This window comes from Nestor notabilis, unplaced genomic scaffold, assembly GCF_000696875.1.
Source record: "Nestor notabilis isolate BGI_N333 unplaced genomic scaffold, ASM69687v1 scaffold32919, whole genome shotgun sequence".
Taxonomy (NCBI): domain Eukaryota; kingdom Metazoa; phylum Chordata; class Aves; order Psittaciformes; family Psittacidae; genus Nestor; species Nestor notabilis.
This window is the reverse complement of record NW_009944685.1, coordinates 15286-39058: the sequence shown is the minus strand read 5'-3', so window position 1 is coordinate 39058 and position 23773 is coordinate 15286. Positions and strand designations below refer to the sequence as shown.

Genomic DNA, 23773 nt, shown 5'->3' with positions numbered 1-23773 from the left:
AGGGAAAGATCCTGAGTGAGAAATGCCATCTTACAATGAGAAATGTGGAGCTGTATTGCAACATGAGCCTTCTGTATTCTCTAGTGAATATGACCACTGCTGCTGCAGCAGCATAAGCCACACAAACAGGTACTTTCAAAGCACCATCAGATACCCGTTTTCTTCTGTAAAATGATTATTGTTTATTAATCTATTCAGATTATTTTCCTGGTATGAAAACAATGTGTATCTTTGGTAGCATATACATTTCAGTGTCATAGTTCACCAGAGAAACTCCTTGCCCTTAGGAAAGCATGATGCAGACCTTACAGTGTGCTTTAAAATTAAAGGTGGGCTTTCATGGAAAGTGGAGAAAGAAGAGCAGAGCTGTCTTAGAGGTATTGTTCCAGTGCCAACAATTTGGCATGTTTAACACAACCAATTAATAAAGCTCTATCGTTCCCAGACACCAGAAAGTTTTTTAAGTGAACAGAGAAGGTGAAGATCATTATTTTGGCTTTATCAAAGAGATTGGGAACCCTCATCTGAAATTAGATCTATCAGATCAGTACTGAAATGGCCAGACACTTGCAGTCTTCATCCACTGGACTGTCTCAGTGATCTTCATGCAAAATGCCCAAGAAAACATCACTTAGTCATAGGAGGTGTCAGATGGTCTCGATTGCATGACCCAAGCATAGACATCTTCAGCAGTGTTCATATCTAAAAACATAATGACAAAGTCTCTGCATGGACAAAGCCATTTGAGGGTTACAGAGCTGCTGCCCAGGATGTATATTAATAATATTGTAATAATTGAACAAATCAAGAAATACAAATCATCAGGTGAGAGGACTGAAATACTGCAAAGTGAAGAGCAAGATGATTGAAATTGCTAAGGTCCTGGACTTTGGAATCTTGCTGAAAGTTACATACTAATGAATACCTTTCCTGCAGAGGAGAATGTATGGTATTCAGACCCACACTACAGTTACAAAGATGACTTTTTAAAACAGCTGCCCAAGGTTTCAATGGGAACTATGGAAAAGCCATGACCCGAATCCAGAGGCATTGAGACCCAACACAATGCCCTATTAATAAAGCTGTCTGGTCTAAGTTTTGAAAAGATCCTCAGGTATAGGAAGAGCTGATGTTACACCTGCCAGTCTTCACAGACATCTTTTCTGGTGCATCAGTGTAGGTCGTCAGGTTGAATTTCAGAAGTTTACTCGTAGTAAAAACCTGAGTTTAGTCTGGCAGTTGGATAGCTAAGAAGGCCCACGGGTCAGCATCAGTGAGAAAAAGACGTAAAGACAAATGCTGTATCTGGGAGTTGGCACCTGATTTGCCATATGATAGTACCTTCAGGTTGCTTGCACTCTCAAATAATCTAGGTAGAAATACTTGCACTTAAAGCAATTTAGTCCTGTTCTTTTAGCACTTGATAAGCCTGATCTGGCAAGTCCACTTTCAGGCAAAAGTCTAGTTAAAGTCAATAAAAGTTCTGTAAGACTAAAGGCTATGGAGTCTAAGACATTAGAATTACATGGATGATGAGCATCGTAATAAGGAAAAAGGATATCACAATAAGACTTTAATATACTGTTTAAGTCTGGTGCAGTATCCTAGGTTCAGCTGTAGCACTTTTCTCCTTTTTAGTAGCTGGTGCAGTGCTGTGTTTTCAACTTTAGTCTGGGAATAACACTGATAACACTGATGTTTTAGTTGTTGCTAAGTAATGTTTACTCTGACCAAGGACTTTCAGTCTCATGCTCTGCCAGTGCAGAGGGGCATGGGAAGCCAGGAGGAAGCAGAGACAGGACACCTGACCTGGACTAGCCAAAGGAGTATTCCATACCACAGCATGACATGCCCAGTATATGAACTGGGGGGAGTTACCCAGAAGATGCAGATCGCTGCTCAGGTCGGGCTGGGTATTGGTCAGCTGGTGGTGAGCAATTGTATTGTGCATCACTTGTGTTTATGATTGTCTTTTCCCCTTTTAGTTTTATATTCTCTCCCCTTGTTATTTCCCTTATCATTATTATTGATGGTGGTAGCAGTAGTGGTTTGTATTATACCTTAGTTACTGGGCTGTTCTTATCTCAACCTGTGGGATTTACATTCTTTCGATTCTCCTCCCAATGCCTCCAGGAGCCAGAGCGAAGAAGGGAGGGAGTGAGCGAGTGGCTGTGTGGTTCTGAGTTACCAGCTGGGCTTAAACCACGACATGCAGTCATTTTGATGGGATCATCCTTTCCTACAAAATATATACATTACATTAAATCAATTAAGAATCATATGTCAGTGATTATTCAGTAGTAATCACATAAAGCCAACTTTTTGTCATTTCTTAGTGATTAGGCATTGTACAGTGCTTGCATTTCCAATTACAGACAGTCTGTAAAAGCTGCAGTCCCAGTTTCTACGATATATGCTAAATTTGCAGCATTTGTTTCTATTTCTGATCCATCACAAGAAATAACCATAGTTATTATTCTGATTTGGGGTTGTTCGGACTGTGGGTACGAGTATTGTTACTGGTGTCAAAGTCACTTCAAAGTGGTTCCTGCTTCAGCACAGAGCCAGATGTTTGCAAAATGTGTGCTGAGAACATCCCTCACTATTGCTGCCCAGTGATACCTACAAAAAAAGCATTTGTGAATCTTTGTGCTAGCGTTTAAAAATAGCCCTGCCTTGTCATGACTTTCATTTTTATGTCTTTGAATATGGGTTAAAGTTAAGAGAAAAACAATAATTGCTGTTACTGTGTCTTTGTAGTAGATTTGATAGTGAACTGAAGATTAAATCAATACTGTCATTTCTGTATAAAATTTCAGTTGCATTTTAAGCCATTATCTCAGTGAATGTGCCTAATGCATTCAATTTTACAACAAAACTAATAATTTTATCTTTGCTGATGTTACTGTGTATTATAGCATTCTTCAAAACTGGTATTTGAAATGTCAGGTTACTTTTTGCAGAATTTTAGGACAAACCGTAATATTAGAATAACATTTCTTATACCGATAAAATCCCTTTTCAGTTGTTTCATTCATATTTTGTCCTCTTGCAACAAGGGTATGTAAGGAATGAGTAACTGTTTTGTCAACAGGGATCATAATGATTAAAATATGAACAGTAAATACGACTTCAGGTCTGGAATCAGATTATAGGATTAAAATGAATGAAAAACCTGCTCTGTAGCAGGATTGCAAAGTTCAAATCAATATCAACATGTAACAATTTTAAAGGGAAAATGTGGGGGTAAAGAAATAAGGCATAGAAAGCACAACTTGAGGTTGTTAGTGGTGCTCGAGTTCCTTGATTTTCTTTTGGTTTATCAGTAGGTTCCAGCTAGAAAACTGCAGTGTTAACCAGGGTTCCATTCTTGTATTTTATTATGTCCATTGTGCTGTTTTATTTTGTCCTTGTATTGTAAGGGTTAAAAACTTTCCCTAAGCTGGCCTTAGGTTAATGCAGTAAAAGGGAAGGAAGGACAGCAGGTATGGAGGACACAGAGCAGCTGACACTTCACCAGCACCCACTTGCAGAGGGGACAGCAGTGCCTGTGCGTTTCTGCCCTTTTGAGTTTGTGGTGTGGAAATAGGGCATTGCTTAACATTTAGGATCAAAGATTTGTTGGAGAAATCTGCCCTGGTTCATCTGAGCCTGTCTACAAGGGTGTGGTAGGAGTAGTCAGCACAGGAGGCTGATAGTGAGGATGCTTCAAGTGGTCTTAGGGTCACCCCAATCTTTCACATGCCAGTGGGCTCTCTTTGCTTGGCCCTGAGCAGCCTCATAGCCCAGCACTGTGCCTGTGCTTACTTTGTCCATCTTACCATTGTTGTTCTTATGGTTAAGTCCTTGGGAGATCACATCCTCGGGTTTTGTACTGGGGAGGTCTTCTTGGGCTGTGTTCAAGACTGAAAGCATTTGTATGCAGCTTCAGCCCTGCCCTCTGCAGAGATCTGGAGGATGGTAAAAATGCAAAATAGTGTCGCTTCAAATATTCTTCAGGACAGCTGTACTAACGTCAGTTCGAAGTAGGTTTTCCACCAGAAGGTGTATCTGCTGGATCATGGAGAGGTGCCATGAGAAGTGCCGCCTCTGAAAGGCCTGGTTTCTGGACATTTCTGTTCTTTACGTATTATCAGTGTGATGAGGTTATGTTTTCATCTCTAATGATGAAGTTAACATAAATCAAGGTCTGGGGTGCTTAGTCTCATGCATCTGTAGCAGGTTGCCTTTTGAAGAGTAAATGCGTTTGTCACTTTCTAAAAGTCAAGCCTGCCTGAGAAGAGCTCTCCAAAATTGGCAGCACTGAAATCTACCAGGCTTTTTTTTTTTTTTTTTTAAATCTCATGCAAAATGTTAGTTGCATCTTTGCAGACACCTAAAGGAACTCAGCTGTGAATAGGCTAAAAACTTTTTTTAAGTATTATTTTTATTGGGGAACCTAACAGGTCATATCATCAATGTCTTGGTAATTTGTCATCTGGGTCCAAGAACTGTTTCAGCAGCTTGAGCTATATACATAGTGCAGAAATGAACTGCGCAGGTTTAACTTGTAGCTGCTTTTGCTCCCTGAGACATGACAGCTCCTGTCATTGGAGGCAGGGCTGACGAGGTGCAGCATGGCATTCTTATCCTACTCACACAGCCGTGCTGCTGCCTCTGGAAACTGCTGCACAGCCCCATATAGAGTTTCCTGATTATGTCCAGAGCAGCTTCAAGAACTCTGTGATACTGGCCTGCCCCCAAACTCACAGGAGGTCAGTAGGACAGAAGAAATTCCTCTCCTGTCCAGAGGAGCTTAATGTTGTACATTTGATGTCTTTCCTCGGTGGAAGAAGAGGGAAGAAAGTAGTTTTGTGCTTACTGCTCTTGAGCTGTTCTTGGACATATCTGGAAACTAAAGCAAAAGAAACAGAAGCAAACTCCATAGAATTGGGGGCAGGTCATGTGAAGTGTCCCAGTGTCAAGCAAGTGCCGCAAAGATGAGACAGAATAAAAACAGAGCTTGGAAACCTTGTTGGAGAGGAGCAGGGCATAGGATGAAGGTGTAGTGCAAAGTCCTGCAAACATGTACAGGCAGTGCCTGCCAGCAGCTTGAAATAGGCTTCAAGTACTTACGTGAACTTTTAATTGTAGAAAATTGCATGGAAATTGTATTTTCTTCCCCATTCTCCTGTCTTAATCCCTCAGAAAGAAGATGGCAGTAAGCAGTGACTATCATCACAATGCATTTCTGATTAACAGCAAGGGCACAAGGGCACTCTCAAAATAGAAGCAAAGTCAGGATTGTTTTAAATCACAGTGTTGCAGAAGTATTAAAGCAGAAGCCATAATTTTAATGTGTTCAGAAATAAAATGCATGCTACTGTAAACAGTTGTGTACGTTCATCTAGCTGCTACTGCCTGGCATAACCTTTTGCGTTAGGTTTCTGTGATTCATCTTTTCTTTTGTTGCAGAGAGTCGAATGATTCTGGATGCCTTTGCCCAACAATGCAGCCGGGTTTTAAGTCTCTTAAATTGTGGTGGAAAACTACTGGACAACAATCACTCTCAGTCCATGATTTCTTGTATAAAGCAGGAAAACCCAAATTATAGTGAAAGACAAGAGCAATGTCAGCTTGGGAAAATGGTCCATAGTCAGACATCAGACATTTTAGACATAGAGATGCAGTATATGCAAAAGAAACAGCAAACCTCAGCCTTTCTGAGAGTTTTTACTGATTCTCTGCAGAACTATTTGCTTTCTGGGAGCTTCCCTTCTCAGAACACCTCATCAGTAAATGATTTTAGCCATTTGGCAGATGTGGATCCACTTTCAACCTCTCCAGTACACACTTTAGGTGGATGGACATCTCCAGCAACATCTGAATCTCATGGTCACCCATCATCTTCTACACTTCCAGAGGAGGAAGAGGAGGAAGAGGAAGAAGGTTACTGCCCTCGGTGTCAAGAGCTAGAGCAGGAGGTAATTTCATTGCAACAAGAAAATGAGGAACTCCGTAGAAAATTGGAGAGCATTCCAGGTAACTAATACCCTGCCATATAATATTGTCAACTAGTGATAAAATTACTTTGATTTATAGGTTTTTTTTTTAAGTCTGGTTATTTTTTAAGGATGCAGTCATAGTAATCAAACACTGGAATTTGTCTCCAGCCAAAATTCCTACAACTGTGTCCACTGGAAAATGATCTGCTGTTACTCATTATGAATCTTCAGTTCTAGACTAGTGAGCTGGGTTCAGGATGGGATGTAATTGTAATTCCAAATTCCAAACATCGGGTCACAGTAATTTCAAGCCTACACTTTTGTACCTAATTATCTATCTTGTTCTTTTGGTGACATTGCATTTTATAATCCTAATTCTCTTTTGGGGCTCCTTATATTTGGTTGCTTAAAGAAACTGTTCAAAATTACATCCGTACTTTTAACTTATATAGATTTGGATTTTACCTTGAACAGTATCTTTTAAATTGCTATTAGCTCAGTGAGAAGTAGAATTTCATCTCCTCCCATTCATCTTCGAATAAACCTTAAAAATGTCTTGGCAACAACTTCTTCAGTTTATCAATACCTAGCAGCCTCTGGGAGAGAGAAAGCAGGCAGAAAATCCCTGTCTAATAGAAACCCCCTCTGTGAAAAACTTCTCTGGCCCCTTTAAATTTCTCTCTGTTAAGGTGCCCCGAGATACTTGAAGAGTGATATTGGATATAAACAAAGTATGTAGGCCCCATAACCTCTAAACTTTTATAGACAGAAATACACCTCAAATAATACTGAAATCAAGTTGAAATTTAGTAAAGAGGTTAAGTGTACAATGCACTTCTGACATGTATAAACACTAGGAAAGCCAAAATCCAGAATACTTCCCCCAGCCTTACCAAAATCTGGAGTCACTGTAACTCACGCTTTCTCAGTGGATTCAGTAGTGGTTCTTGCATCATGTGGAAACACTGTGACAAAGGAAATCATGTGGATTTAACTCCTGTGGAGTCCTAGCTTCAGGTGTGTAAGACCAAAAAATTTACTTAGGGTCTGTAATCAGACCTACAGCTTTCATTTAATCACCTATATTGAACCCAGAAATCTTTTTGGCTTTGGCTAAAGCGTAAGTTAAAATTGACTCAGGTGGTATCTCAGAAGGCCTCCAGTCCTGAGTTGGAGACTCTTGATGAGCAGAGTCTCCAGCTCTGTACCCCGACAGTTATTGACTCCAGTGATTAATTACACTGGTGAAAATGTGTGCCCTATTCTTTGCCTGACTATGTGAAATCAGCTTCTAGCCACTGACTGTCATGCTTTGCTCCACTAAATAAAGTGCTGTATAGGACTTGGTACTTTTTCTGCTTGAAGGTATTTACACATTGAAGCTGACGTAATTTCAATCTTAGATAAACTAAGCAAACAGAGCTGTTTAAAACTCATCAAGTGAATTCAGTCCTTCTTTGCAGTTCTTTTCTCCCCTGGTGCTCATTTCTTTAAAAATCGTGCACTGGAATACATGCAGTATGTGCCTATATGCCTGAGCAAAGGTGAATAGCTTCTTTGTTCCCCTCCATGGTTGCCCTGGTCATTTGGCTATTGGTTGTGCAGCTGGGCTTCTCCTTCTGTGCACATTTCTTCCTAGTCATACATACTTTGTATTTGGCTGTGTTCATGTATGAAGTGATCCGGATTGCTTTGGCTGCCCTGTTTGCCCAGCGTTTGCTGGTTCACCAGTTTCTGTATCATCCAGATTTTTTGTTTTTATAGGTTTTAAATTAATTTAATGATCCTAGTTACAAATGCTGAATGGTATTGAGGCTTCTGCCAGTCCCTGTCGAGCTTTGGTAGAAAAACATCTGGTCATGATGGTTGTCCCAGTGACAAATACTTGAGATGTCAGTAGCAGGTTCTTAATCCGTATATGCTATAGTCTACTGATGTTGTGTGTTGCTGCTTTTGCAATCAGATAACTCATGGTAGTAAGTTAAATGCCCTTCAGGAATCTAGATATAGTACGTCTGTTCAGCCCAACTTTTTCGTGCAAGTCTATAATCTGATCAAAGAGTGACAATCAGGTTAGTCTGACAAGATCCACTTTCCATAAGACCATTTTGACTGCATTAATTATATTCATATTCTTTAGTTCTTAGTCAATTGAATCCCCTTGCGATTACCTGTATTTTGCTAGGATTAATGCTGAGCTAAGATGCCAGTATTTACCTGGGTCATCACACTTCTCCTTCATCTCCCTTTAAAAGAGAGATGAACCCTCCCCCCAGGAGTAATGAAACACCGTGTTAATAGTGTATCAAAGGAAGCAGACAAAATAAATGTGCAAGGACCTAAGACTTCTTCAGTCAACATAAAATCATCATCAGATGCATCTGCTGCTGTCTGGGCGACGTATACAGATAGGTCTGAAGTGGCCCGAGTGGTTGGGGAAGCATTAAGAGCCACAGAAAGGACTCTCAGATTTTGCCACATAGAAGGGCAGAGGTCTGAGGTCCAAAGGCAGTCCCACAGACGCCCTGAGCAAGGTTAGTCAAAAATTAGCTAAAGGTAGTGTCTCAGTATTTTTGTCTCCAGTGCTGATTCTGCTCCATGAGCTTCTGCTACCAAAAAAGCCACCCAGAAATTTTCCTGTGACTTGAAACTGTGGAGGCAGCTGGATGAGCCTGGAGCCTGCCATACTGTCCCGTCAAGCTGCTGAAAGAGTGCATTTGTTTGACATAGTGGTTTTCCTTCTCTTCCTTGAGGTAGCTGGGCAGGAGCTGCTCAGTGAGGCTGGCAGGGAGGCATGCAGCCTGCCTTCCCTGCAGGCACTGAGGTTCTCACCAGCAGCCCTGTCAACAGAAGATAAAAGCCCCAGCCCCTCCCTTCTGCTCTATAACCGCCTATGAATCATTTTATCCTCTTCCTGAAATACTTTGCATTTCTTTTTTTTTTTACTTTCCATATGCAAAAGCCCTTTTAAAATCCATGAGATTTTGCGATCTAAAAATAGTTGCCACTGTACATCTCTGCCTCTAGCTCTGCAAAGCACCATTTGCATGGCTTACAAAGAGACTACCAGGAAGAAGAGTGTTTTCTCAGCAGATATAAAGGCAATGACTTTTTTTTTCACTAATATTACAGAAGACATATCATCCTATAGCTTTTAGACACAGAAAATAAGATTTTTCAGTTTTCAGAACTCTGCCCTGTCGCTGTAGAAGCCCTCCAGTCCTTAGGATCTTTTTGTCCATAGTGTAGCATCACTCTTTGGCAGATCACTGGAGAAAAACTATTACATGGATGAAATATTGCATGTTCTGGTTGTTTGGTTGGGCTTTTTCTCAAAAAATACCCAGTTGATTTGTTTGAAACAACACTTAAATTTGTGTGAAATGTGAATTGTTTCATCTACGGAGTAAATGAAGAAACATTCATATTTCAGTGTTTTGGCTTTGGAGCAATGCATTTTCTTGCAATTTGTGCAGTTCACCTGTTCTTACTTATTTTAGGCAAAAACATTAAGCAAACATTTTCAGATTCCAGTTCAACTGAAGAGAAACATTTTAATTCAGTGTGTTATTTTGTCTTGTTTTGAAAAATAATTAAAGATTAGATAATTCCTGGCAGGAGTTTGGCAAAGTTGTCATTGGCTTTTCAAGGTTTTGAGACTATCAAGAACAGCGCAAAGTAATCCATCTATACTAGGAGAAAAGTGTCTCTTTCCTCTGGATAAAATTACTGGGGCTGTGATACTTTCCCAATAGTAAAATTAAAGACCTATTTGTGAAACTGCATGTAATACCTGGATTTAGACCATCTAATATATATTAAGAAGTTCTCCTTTGCTATTGTCAGCATGATTTTCTCAACAGTTTTCTGACCAAAAAGGGAGAAAATGTTTCCAGGTGGTTAAAGCAAAGGCCAGAGTCGTGAGTGAGGATTTGCCTCTTGGTGCTCCCAGCTTTGCTGCATGGTTTTGGACAAACCACCCTGAAAGTAGTGAAAAGGTATAAATAAGTAAGGTGAAACAGAGTGTGATAAATACGGTAATTATTCTGACCTTGTTAATCTGGCAGCAAAAACTACGCCAGCAAACAGCAGAAGGATGGGGGTGGAAAACTCCCTCAAATGTAGAGAAATGATCACTGATAGAGATGGCGTTCATGGTGGCTGGAGGTAGCCAAAGCAAAGTGGGATTTGCAGGTCAAGTTAATATCAATGTAATTGAAAAAGTCAGACAAGTTTTTCAGGAGGTTTTGTGTGCCCAAGGCTTGACTCTCTTTCCTGACTATATCGGATGATCTAATAAAAGATATTACTTTTTCCTACAAACTTTTCCCTCCAAATCCTGTCTCCTTTATACTTCTAGAGCATCGCGTTTCCAAAGAGCCTACCACAGCTGCAGCAAAGATAAAGCATCCATCAAGGGTTATGACGAACACTTTTTCATGTCCTGTTCTTTTTTTCCCTTGATGTTCACATTTAACCACTTCTTTGGTTTCCCTTGATGTTCTGGATGTTGTGGTCTGATCTCTGGCCTTTTTCTGCTGTTCAGCTTCAAAGCATGAAGTTACTTCAGGAAGAGAAAGTCTTGAGCGTGATTACCCAGTGTTTGGCACGAGAACCCCTTTGAATTTGCAGCATTGCTTTACTTGCAGTTTAGGGGTGCCAGCTTAGTTTGCTAAACCAGCCTAACTACAAAAACTTACTGGACCATGTAACTGCAGCAGACCAGGGCTTTATTAAACTGTTTTCTCCATGCTTCTGGGTAAAAACCCGTGAGAATTTTTGAGATCAGATTTCCTAGCCTACTCTGGGGAGCAAGCGCTGGTGGAGTGCTGTGGGGAGCTGTGGTTCAGCATTGGTTTGTGTTTTTCAGGTCAGCATTTGTCATTCTAGTGACACAAAGTCCTGTCCCCACTCACCAGGGGCTCCTGGGTTTCCCTGCTAGTTACCAGCAGTTACTACAAACTAGAGAGGTTTACAGGAGAGGTCCCTGTCCTGAAGACTTCACGGCTGAAAGGGAGGACAAGAAGAGGTACCTCCTATTAAGCAGAAGGAAAATGAGGGAGCACAGACAAAAATAAAAGCTACAGGAGAATGTGTCAGCATCGTTTAAATGAGAGTTGCAAAGCTACCTTGTTTTATGTCTTCTGTGTTTAGGCAGAGGTGCACATCCCAGGGGCGTATGGAAGAGGCACATTCTTTCTTTTTTCTGGAATAAATATTTTTGCAAAAGAAAATTAAAAGAAATACAATGGCTTTTCAGCTGCAGATTAACAGAAGTTAAATGGCTTTCCACTCCTCTTGGAAAACACAACGGAGAGGGATTTTAAAAGTATCAGGATGTTTGCTATCATTTTTTCTCCCTTTCCTGTTTTTGGCAGGCACGTAGATCAGTTTAGCCAATCTTTTAACACTCTTCTGTGTGCAGTGTTGATTCGTCTGATTTCTGCTGTCTGCTTTCACTACAAATGGGTGCTAGTTTTGTTATTGTCCAGTTACAAACATCCAAATTTGTAGGGTCTTGACTACCCTACAAATCCTCTTTACTAATCCCCATCTCTCTTTACCTCTCACTCTTTTTTCAGCTCACTGCACCCCAACAACTTGTCTTCACAGCCCATCCATGCAGCTTTCACTGGCTTTCAGCTGACTATTGAAATAAATGAGTGTATGAGCTAAAATAATCCAAGCCATGTTATACTGCACACTTGTCCAAATCTCAGGCAGACAAGGCATCTCCATTAATGTTATAAGAAATTCACACTGTCATGTAGTCGTCAGCAGGTTCCCTATCATTTGTTACATCTTTTTGACAGTCGAGCATCAATTTAGAAATGCCCTGCAATGAACTCAAGAGTGAAGCATTGCTCAAGGTCAAGCAAAGGAGGAGGTATTGCAATGCTGAGCCAGTCTTAACTAACAGCTGCCAGTCTGAGCAGGGTGGATGTAGATGTACACCCTTCCCAATTCCCCTCCTTGCTGACTATTCAAAAGTGAATGGTCCTGAGTGCTAAGGGATTCATAGTCTGCTGTGCACACCACCATCAGGAGTACTACCCAGTGTCAGCTACAGAGCACGAAAGCTTATTAATGAACAGAATAACCAGATTTCGTACTGACTGCTTATGGGGGTGAGGCCACTGCAAGGAGCCACACAGCCGAGCTGGTGGTGAGCTGTCCCTTCTCGCTAGGGCTGCCTGATACCATGGGACAGGTGGGAGTTAACGCCTTTATTTATGTTGGAGATAGATAGACCTGATTTACAGCAAACCCAAGTATCTCCTCATAGTGCTGTGCTTTGGCAATATAAGCAGCCTGGAGTGTGTTACACTGGAGACCACATTTTGGAGAGGATAAATGAGAACCCTTGTTTTGATAGATGCCAATACTATTGATTGCAGCCCAATAGCATAATGAGCAAAACCACAGTCCAAACAGATAATAGAGATGTTCTTGATGCCTTGTAAAAAGTTGGAGACAACTATTGTAGTCAAAGATTTTTTAAAAAAGGATAAGAAAGAGTGGGTATAATTGGAAAATATTAAAAACATGTTGTTGAAGGCCCCAAAAGACTGTCTAGGAGAAAAAGTTTCATGGTGGTTAAAAAATCAACCAGCTTAGAAGGAAAGCAAAGGAACGGTTAGAAACATAACAAATGGAATAGAGGGGAAATTGTTGAAGTAAGAAGCAGAGGTTAGGATCATCAGAAAATTAAAACATTCTGTTGAGGAGCATTCTTTCCCTGGCAGATGAATGGAAAAATATGGTGTCCTAGTAACAGTGTTGAAGCATTATCAGATGGAAATAGTAGGATTTGACAAAAATATGGAACTACTCATTGAGTATTTCTGTTCTGTGAAGAGTTAAATGATGCAGTCACACCAATATGATGATGATGGTAAGCACATAGAAATATTTTTCCACTGTAACTCCAGGTTTTAGCAGCCATTCAACAGTGGCTTCAGGTGGGACTGCAACCTCAGCTGTCTGCCGCAACTCCGTTCCAGAGTTGGGACAATTAAGGGGCTTTGGTAGGCAGCACCAGAATTACCAGCCTGTTTCAGAAATGATGAAGAGGTGCCGATTCCAGCCCAGGTTGTGAGATAGAGTGGGTTTACCTGCTGATGCTGTCTGGTGCAAAGAAAATTTAGCCTGGGGAGTTGCTGTGCTATGTGGCAGGTCAGACTGAGAGACCACAGCCTGGCTTTTGTCAGTGGCACAGTTGGTGGCTATCACACTGTTCAACTATTTATTAGAAATTAGGATACTCCACAGAGAGAGCTGTGACAAGCTATGCCGAAGAAGCACTTGTTACAACATGCAGATGGCTAGAGTAAGAAGTCTTAAAACTTGAATCAGTGAACAACAAAGACCTGCCACATCTTACACATGTCCTGCTTAACATCTTAGCAAGACCAGCATTCCCCCTCCTGCTAAGGCTCCTTCCTAATGGGCAGGAAAATTACTGCCTCCCCGCAGGCTTTCTACTGAATCATAACAAGCAAGTGTTATTCTGACATTAGCATCTTTCCTGTTGGTTACGATAGGCACAGATCCTTGTTGGTGATGTCAGTGATAGTGGATATGTGCCTAAGCATGCAGAGTTTCAGCTCTCAGGGTTATGATCTTGTTAACTCTCTAGAGAAAAAGCCAAATTCTTTTTTGCCACACCTTCTTACAAATATCCAGTGCGCTAAAATGTTACCTGTGATTATTTTTCTCCTTTATTCCACATAAGAACTTGTATTAAATTTTTTTGATTGCTGCTATATGCTAAATACACAGCTGTCATTATAGGAAAGCCACAGAACATGTTGGTGGGGCTATTAAGCTTGACTGTCCTTCTGACTATTTCAGAATTGAAACATTTTCCAAAACCATCCAGTGAGACTTAAAAGTGCATTTTTCCTACCAAAAAGAAATGCATCAAGGCTTTTCTGTTCCTATGGCAGTGTCACTGTGTAGCAGCTCTGGTCTAGCAATAAGGAGTGAAGTCACTGGAGAAATAAAACGAATACAAATCACTTGAAATGCTAACTTTAGCCTAACACATAACCTCCTATGGCAAAGTGTGATGTTGTCAAGTGAAACAGGAGTAAATACACTGATGTCTTCATGGAGAAGTCAGCACTGAGTGAAATGACACAGGAATTTATTATTCACACCAGGCACGTTACATGACTTCTGTGTGCAGACTGCTGGATGTAACACCACTTAGCTTAAAGAGTCTGTTTTGCACAAAGTAGAGGTGTTTCGCACTGTCTGCCTGCAGAGGGGCATAGTTGCTGCACAGTGTGAATGCCCAGGGAGGAGTGCAAAATACCTGTATATCCTACCTTGAGATGTTCTTAGGGATTTCAGTGCTTATTTTCAGATTGCCAGCTTATGACAAAGCCCAAAACACTGCATTTTTCCAGGTGTAAAGGCTGAATGCCAAGAAATAATATTTAAAAAATAGAACACTGAAATATTTTTTCTGGATTTTTAGCTGAAGCTATGATTATCTCTGAATATTTTACACAAACAACCCATACGAAATGTGAGAGTGGTAAGGTACCTTAAAAATTATGCTTAATTTACTCTTGCATTAGTCAGTTTTAATGTTGGGTTAATATCTGTTTAATTCTTCTATGGTATTTCAGGCTCAGAGGAAAAGCACTGTATCTCAAAAATACTCCAGAGTTAATCAGGGATGTGGCAGCATCTGCTTAAGAGAGACCTGTAATTGAATCATCCCTAATTAACCTATCACCTCAGCAGAAGGGAATAGGATGTTGGTACCACTACTGAAATGGATGAGAGTGATGGGAATAGAAAGGGGGGAGGATGAGGGAAAGGGAAATAAGGCAATTTGCCTAACACCTACTTCTATAACAAATTTGGGAGGAGGGAGGGAAGAGAAATTAAAGTATATGAATCATTAAATCTGTTCAGTATAGTTAATGAGACTGTAGTTTCAAAAACACTTGAGTGTATTTACATGTTAATCAGTGCATGATTTAGGTCCAAGAAATGGTTTCTCCTTTGTATGGTTGGGCTGTTTACAGTACTTACAGGTTTTTTCCTTATTACTGCTGACCTAATTTGTATTTGTATAATTATAATTTCAAACTAGGAAAAAAAACCTTTGAAAAGTAGTGGTCAGAAAATAAAAGCAATGTCGGAGATTTCAACATAGGCAGTACAACAGCTATTGTATATTTATTGAATGAAATGTCTGCACAAATCCAAATGAAGAGTATTTCCTGTCAGAAATAAATCTCACAGACATACGAAACAGATCCTGAAGAATACTGTTTGATTTAATATTGTTGTTCAATTTTGTGCAAGATAGCTAATATACAGTAATTGCAATTTTTTTTCACGCAGTGCCCTGCCAGACTGTTTTAGATTATTTGAAGACTGTACTTCAGCATCACAACCAACTTATGGTACCACAGCCAACAGACCATCCGACTGAGGTAGTAAGCAGTGAAGACAAACTACGTATCTATGTTTGACAATTCATTGAAAACATGTAGGCAAATAAATCAGTAGGTGCTGGAAGAATATATTTGGTAGTAAAAATATGTGAAATCTATTATTAAACTGTCATTCTTAGGTACAGTAATCCCCAAATGGAGGAGACTCATCTCTAGCATAATGTAGGATGACTTCACTGACAGCACATAACTTCCTCCATTGGCACCAGCTGCACTTGCCTTGCTTTGGGTAATTTTTCTCTCGCCTTTCCTCAGAGACTCACTTTTGTGGGTAGAATTTAGGCTGGTGCTAGCCTGGTGAAAACTGCAGCTGAGTGGCAGTGAAACTGCAGTGAAAACTGCAGTGGCTGCATGCAGGGATTGCCAGTGCATGGGGGCTGCAGCCCATGCATGGTGGGTATCAGTATGTAGTGTGTATGGACACAGACATGCATGTGTATACAGTTAGTATAGCTCTGATGCAGCCCTAAGACGGTTAATGCTAAGATACATGTTTCCTTCATTTTGCAGGCAGAGGCGAATACAGACCTCAGCAAGTTTTTAGAGTGCTCTTGCTTTTCAGAAAGCAACCCAAACTAAACGTTGAGTGTTGACGATTTTATATTTGATAATGGAGTTTGGGGATTTTTGCAATTATTATCTGTTTAAAAGGGCTGCAGTGAAAAAGCAGGAAATTTAAGTCCTCCCCTTCTCTAGAAGGTAGATATATCTATCAGCTCTGGTGTAGCTCACATTAATTTTGCTCGACTGTGTTTCTATCCAGGCTTGTAAAAATGCCTCAAATGAAGTGGTTTTGTTGAGACTTTTCTAGTTTAGACTGTCTGCATTTGAGGCTCTTGCTATGCATGATTTCACATATGTAGGGTATGCATGTCACTACCCATTATTTACACAAACAAAATCAGAGGGAATGCTTACGTCTAGTCTGACCTCCCTTTGCACATAAATGATACGTATGCAAGCCTCACGTAGTCCAACTTCACTGAAGATGCTTTGCAGCAGTTCAGGGTGTGCATCACTTTGCTCCTGCATTCAGTTTTATGCTGTGCAAATTGATACATACATATACCTATACCTATGCATATACATATATATCATTAGCTGTTATCACTCAAATGTATTTCAGGGATTCATTTTCCTTTATTTAATGTTTTTTTGCATAACTAAAATTTTCAAGCACTGTGAAAACCGAGGCTGTTTTCTAACATCCCACATGGAATAGCTTCTTATGATGTGGCAGAATTCTTTATTCAATTAAACACATAGATGCTAATCTTTTATTCATAAGCTTAATCGTGTACAAATACAAGCATGAACGCATTTGTACCTTGGTTCTTCCTTCAGGGTCTGCTTATTTCATTTCTGGAAGGTTTTCTGTTTGTTTTAGTTTAATGACTGCTGGACACACCAAACTGCATCATATATTTACTGAGAATCTTTTGCCCAGAAGTGCTTTACTTTCAGAGGAAGTAATGAAAGTGTATCTGTAGCAGGAACCTAGTAATTGTTTCACAGAGTAACGTAACACTATATCATGCCTTTGGAGAAGAATGAGGAAAAATTCCCTAAATTTCAGTGGGAATAAGAGAGAAGTGTAATAAAATTGGGGCTGAGGAGATTACACAGAATTTATTACCTTCTCACTTAATAGTAATGTGAGCTCTCATGAAATTTAGATGTTGGGCCTTTCTGCACCCTATTTCTATCAGTGCCATACATTTAAACACAGAGGCAGCTTCTAGGATAGCTTCTTACTTAGCAAAGCCGTATATGAGCATCCAACCCTAACAGACACGAGCAAGCCTGGAGACTTACACTGTGCCATTATGGGCTTGCATTGCATTGCTTCTGCCTGCCAGAGCTTAAAAGCAAGGCAGTACCTACAGCGCTAGCTGTAGCTTGTACTTGTGCTGGTATCAACAAAAAAGGTCCTTGGTTCATTACAATGTTTTTAATAAAAAAAGACAAATAGGTTTCAGAAATCTAAGGTAGGAAAATATTTTGCTTTATATAAAAGAGATGCGGAGCTAGTTGCTGAAGAAATAAGCAGCAACATGGGAAGCAGATGGTCCTGTGGCAGAACAAGCCAAGGAAATGCTAGTGTCAGCTTTCCCTGAGATGGAGTGGTCACGGTTTCTTCAGCGTAAGCATGCAGTAGTCCCAAAGAATTTTCCATGCTGTCCCCCTGCTCGTCTTCCTTCCCCAGCCTCTTCACCATGTTGGGAGAGGATGGGACGCTGGGCTGAATGGAAGGTAATGTTCTTTCCATGGCAGAACTCCTCAGATGTATTACTGGCTTCCCAGGGGTGTGTGTACCTGGCAGAAATTAAAGCAGCTTCTTGAATCATGAATGGAGGGAAGGACTTGACCCTGGCCCTTTTGCAGTGGTGGGAAGAGTTAAGTCAAGTGAAAAGAAAAAGTCTCAAATGATACCAGAATTAGACTATAGTTGAAAGGTCTTTTTCTTAGGGATGACAAACTTGGATTTACAAGCTACAGGGGGAATGGAGAGTTGAGATGTTTTGGGGGTGGGGAGGGGTCCCTCTGACAGACAAAGCCCATGTCTTCCTTTATATTTTGGCTTCCTTTGCAGAGTTTTGGATTTGATTGTAGCCATCTTTGCCAGCAGCTTGCACTGAGCTGAACAAGTAGCAGACAGTCACATAGGCTCAGCTCCCAGTGACACTAAACCCCAGCAGGTTGTGGTACCCTAAATCTTACAGATTCTGTAATCACCTTCTCATCATGGCCTTCACTAAATTCTACCTTTCATATATTTAGCAAACTTGCAAAAAAGTTAAAAGCAAATACCTGAGGAAAAGCTTCAAAGATGCTCTAGAGCTGTCTCCCAGGATGCTGTAATAAATACATGAAAGGAGGCAAGGGTAGTCCTTAAAATAGTTTTCAGGTATCAAAGATCTAGTAGCAATGAGGGGAACTTTGCAGCAGTTGCACACAAGTACAGCATGTGGCTGATTGCCTCTGTTGAGCATCAGATCCGTGTTTCTGTAGTTCAGTGTGAGTTCCTGTCTAAGATGGGGGCTATAAGAAGATTTTACTAATTGGGCTTCCAGATTTATGTGTTTTAATAAAGAGGTGGAGCTGTGAAAGTTAATGAGTCTCCAAGAGGATGGGGGCAGGGGGTGTACTTCATTTATTTCAAGTATATTAACAGTACCATCATATGTTAATTGGGTAATGCTAAAATAGCATTTTATGGGCAAGAAGAATTAAATACAATTTAGGTACTATCGACTAAAGAGGGCTTATAAATGTGTGTGGATTACAGAAATCCCCATAATTAGTCGTACAGCATTCATTTAATTTTGGAATATTGAAGCACACAAATTATCAAGGTTAAAAGCAAAATTTCTTTCCAGCTGACATGGTGGCATTTCTGTAAAGCTGTAATTTGAGTTAATACAGCATTCATTAATAATAATGAAGCATTTAGTTTTCATAGTTCCTTTATTTATTTTCTTTACATTTTTCACAGCAACATAACTGCCGTCAAGTTTCAGGTGTGTTCTACAGAAGTAATAAATTTATTATAAAAATAGACTAAAAGAGTCACTTCTGAAGTAAACTGTCAGCTGCAATGTAGTGATCCATTTGATCACACTCTTCAAAGACCCTTTTTATGCATTTAACAGATTAAGAAGGAAGTTTATATCTAAATAGATACCCAGTCACTGATTCTTAACTCTTTTTAACCTGCTTGTTAAAGTGGAAATTATCAATAGCTACCTCTCAAAGTGTATTCCTTGTACCTTACCAGATTTGGGTTCTAGAAAATGGAAACTTAATCTTAAAAGTACCCATCTCAGTAAAAGCAATTACATGTTCACTTCAGGATGTGTTTTACTGTCAGTATCGCGTCATATTTTTTATTGCAACTGACATCTTTACTTGTCTTGTAAAATAAGCAACGGAAATATTTCACTTTTTCAGGGGAGCAAGCAGTTGCTGAACAACTACCCTGTCTACATCACTAGTAAACAGTGGGATGAGGCTGTAAATTCTTCCAAGAAAGATGGACGACGGCTCCTTCGCTATCTCATCAGATTTGTTTTCACAACCGATGAGCTTAAGTACTCATGCGGCCTTGGAAAAAGGAAAAGGTCAGTGCAGTCAGGAGAGACAGGTCCTGAAAGACGTCCTCTGGATCCAGTAAAAGTAACATGTCTCAGAGGTACTGCATCTTTTCGCTCAGTGTCCACCATATGTGATCTCATTTCACCACATTGGCTCTGGCTTATAGTAGAAGCATTGGGCTGACAGTTGCAGAGCTAGAAGGGGTTTCACAGGCAGGTGACAAGCAGCCAGAAACCCTCCACTTTTTTTTTTATATACATACATACATATGTATGTATGTATTATATATGTGTTGGGCTTAATGGGAAAAAATGGGGCTGCTTATTTGAGAGAGGAAACAAATATGAGGGCACACAATACTGATACACTTGAAACAGCAGAGAAGGAAAATCAGACAATCCCGATTACACTCTTTTACAGTAAACCAACAGGGCATTCTTTAACAGAGATATACAGCAAAATGGACCAAAGGATAGCCTGATGCACTGTAAGCATAGGCCACAGTTCATCATTGGAGTTAAAAGCTAACCAAGTTTCAGAATAGGTTTAAACATTTTGTAGAGCCAAGACTATCTACAGGTTTATTACATACAGAGTGTATACAAATACATTGTCAAGGATTTAACTTCTTTTTTGGAGTATTGATGCGCAGTTGACTGAAAAAATTAGGAAACAAGTTTGTCTCATGTTTAGCTTGAAAAGGTGGGGGAATTTTACAAGCATTTTACAACATCAGAGAGTGAGGATATTGGACAATATAGAGAAAGGGTTCAGATTGAGAAGAATTACCTGTTGTGGCAGTTCATTCTGTGGCTTCCTAAAATTGTTCAATTTTTTAAAAAAAAAAAAGCCCTGGTACTGGGCTTTTTAAACGAAACATATGAAACAGGCCTTTTTAAAGCACAATTTAAAACATGTTTGTAGTATCAGTATCTGCATTTTATGAATGCATATGCTTAGTGTTTCTTTAATGTATTTAATATTTTGTGAGCACATACATGAAATTTTGGTTAAACTGACTTCAAGAATGTTTTACTAATCACTGCAGTGTAAAAAGCTGAAGTTTGATCAGTCAATGATAAAAACATCGTTAGTCATCCAGCTGGAGTGGTTATATACATCAGACGGAGCCTCTTCCTATTTAGGGTAGAAGACTCCAGCAAGGCAAAGTTGATAAGACTTGTAGGTGGGCTACATTGATGTAACCAGGTGATGAACTCAGATTTTACATACAGCCAAATTAGTCAAAGAGGCTCTTTTTTACTACAAAGGAACCTGTTAACCCGTTACATGATACTCTACCAGACCTTGTATTTTATCAGAGCTTAATACAAGGGCAAGTCCATTGCACACCGTAACACACAGAGGTGTGGAACGAGATTCAGGGTCCCCAAGGTTCTCTTGGATAATGAAGGCTAAATACAAATGCATTGACCATTTACTAAATGACTGTAAATTTCACCTAAGAATTTATGCACAACCCTTTTTTTCCTCCTTCTTCCCCCTGCCTCCCACCAAGACTAACAGTAAATCGACCTGTAGATGGACATTTGCTTATGGCTACTCTCCTTTCTGGGTCCTAGACATACAGAACATGTGGAACACTCCTTGGGAGAAAGAAAAGGGCCAATTCCCTTACTTTGCAGATGCTTGAAGAGAAAGCCAAAACTTTCAGTACCTAAGGACCAGTTAAGAAAGCAGAGTAGACAGCTCTCTCCCTTTGGGCTTTCACGCGTGGGTGGGAACACAACTTTCTCTGGTGCCAAGAGCTGGCTACTGGCTCTTACCCATTTGCTCCAAGGTAACAAGTGTCTGACTTGTAATTCTCAGCACGTCCAATTATGCCTTATGCAGTACAAACTGTTTCTCTCTCTGCACTTAGAGTAGTTTAAACACATATAAACATTTTTAATATATTCCCACAACTGACTGATGTCTGGAACCAGCTTTAAAACAGTCTGGCATACTTAAATTACAGCATTACTCCTTTACGTGGTTACCATTTTCCTGAGAAAAACACCAGTCGGTGGAGCCCCATGTGAATGTAACTAGGTAGGAATTACTATTGCCTGTGTGGATTTGCAGGGAAATGAACTTAAAACTGAGATAGCTATCACTTGCAGACACACTGCTGAAGGAGCTATGCAAAAAATCATATCCTAATTGTCCAACAGATGAGATACCTTGCAGGCACAGGAACTCATGTGAAAGCACAGCATTCTCTGGTCTCAAGATGTGGTGACAGTAATGAGGTTACCTTATGCCATTTATTGTGCTGTTGGCTTGTCAACAGAAGAAAATAGAATTTAAAAATATCCTGGGACACACAATACCACATGAGGGAATAACTATGTTACAGAATAAATAAGGAGCTCAGTTTCCATATGAGGTACAGTGTATCTAATATATCTAATAAGGCACCCTCACATTTAAAATTGTATTTGGATGTTTCAAAGTCCAAATACACCTATTTGAGCTATGCCTAGCAGTTATGACTCCAGAATTGGTAAGGCGCCTTCTGCAAGTTTAGCATATTGCATGTCAAAGAATCTGAAAAATAAATTATGAAAAATGTAATCATCACATAAAAATAGCTGTATGTGGAAGCAGCAGCAACTTAAATAGCCAAATTACATGCAGTACAATTCATTTTCTCCTGCATTGAAAACTATTGCAAGGCTCCCCAAATTAGCCCTTTCATCTCATTTAGCTATTTCTAAGGCCAATTTACTCTCTGAAAAATAGGTGTCAGATTCAGGAAGATGGAAAGAGAAGGACTTGAAATGAAAGACATTCCAAACAGACATACCAAATGAAATAACGGTAGTGACATTCTCAAGCAGGTTGTGGGCTACTGTAGCCCGCAGATGTTGAAGCAGCCAGCAGAGGGAGATCATACAGATCCACCAGAGTAATCACCTTGGATACAGATATACAACAGGTTTCAAATGAAACACATCCCAGTTCATATTAGCTTTCACATGTATTGCACACACTGAATCACAGCTGTCACATCAAATTATTCTTTTTATTCCTGCAAGAAGGGATTTAATCTCCAGCTCCCATGTGTCTCATAATTAGCTCACATATAACAACACATACTGCATGTGGAGAAACACACTTGTACAAAAATAACATAGGTCCAAGTGGCATTGTCATGGCATCCCCCATAAGGCTTTACTTCTACTTAAGTAGAGCAGTAATGCCCCCTTTCTTACCTCCCATGAGCTTCCAAAAACTGGCCAATAACGGGTGCTGCAAAGACAAGTTGTTTTTTATCCTTGCATGTTTTCCTGCAGAGTTCATTAGGATGCACTGTACTTCCAACCCGGACTGGTGGATGCCATCCGAAGAGCAAATAAACAAGGTATTCAGTGACGCAGTGGGACATGCTCGTCAAGGGCGTGCCGTGGGGACTTTCCTTCACAATGGGAACTCATATTATGAAGGGACTGACCATCCAGGGTCGCAGGATGAAGTCTTCAATAGAGGTATGCAAGATGGATCTGGTGATTGATGGCAGTGAGAAGAACCTCCTACAACAGTAGCAGCCACTTAATTTAGGAGAGACTATTTGTTAAACATACTTACCCCGCTGTCATTTAATAGTCCAAAGCATGTTTGAACACATACTGCATACATTTCATCTTCTCCATCCTAACGTGTCCCAGTTAACAGAAAGAAATCAATGTCAAGACCTGCTGTATGGGACTTCTCAGTGCCTGTTATTTCCAAATCCTTCATAGCACCCTCAAAAGGAAATTGCAGTTCATTTCATCTAGTTCTAGAGGAGAGGTCATTTAAAAACTATAAAGATATCAAAAGAAACAGCAGTTACTGTCTCATCTGCCTATTGATAATAAGCCCAGGTCTGGACCCAGAAGAGCCTGGGTACAATTTGCTTTCCCAAAACAAGTCTGCACTCTTATAATAAAAAAAAAGAAATGGTCTCCATTTCCTAACAGAAAATACCATAATTATAAATACTACCTTAAAATACTGCACGAGATGGAAAATTCAGGGACTTCCTTTAGCCAGCTCTGCCAGGAAATTAGGCTTCCCAGGTAAAACAGCAGTGTTTGTCAACAGCAGAGTCCTTCAAAGACCCAGAAGAATAACAGGTACTTCCAATAGATAAAAATTGCTTTGTATATCGGATAGACGCTATATTTATCTAGATTTCTAGGGGATTAGAGTTGATCATGACAGTTTTCA

General features: G+C 40.0%; 1 protein-coding gene across 1 annotated transcript; it reads left to right on the top strand.

The window, feature by feature from the left end:
- Positions 1 to 4812: 4812 nt before the first annotated feature.
- On the top strand, positions 4813 to 23348 carry BEND4 (BEN domain containing 4). Its single transcript, XM_010022528.1, has 5 exons — positions 4813 to 4939; positions 5455 to 6021; positions 15351 to 15442; positions 19415 to 19655; positions 22858 to 23348. The coding sequence occupies exons 1-5, from the start codon at positions 4813 to 4815 to the stop codon at positions 23073 to 23075; spliced, it is 1245 nt and encodes a 414-aa protein (XP_010020830.1). The 3' UTR covers positions 23076 to 23348.
- The last annotated feature ends 425 nt before the right edge of the window (positions 23349 to 23773 follow it).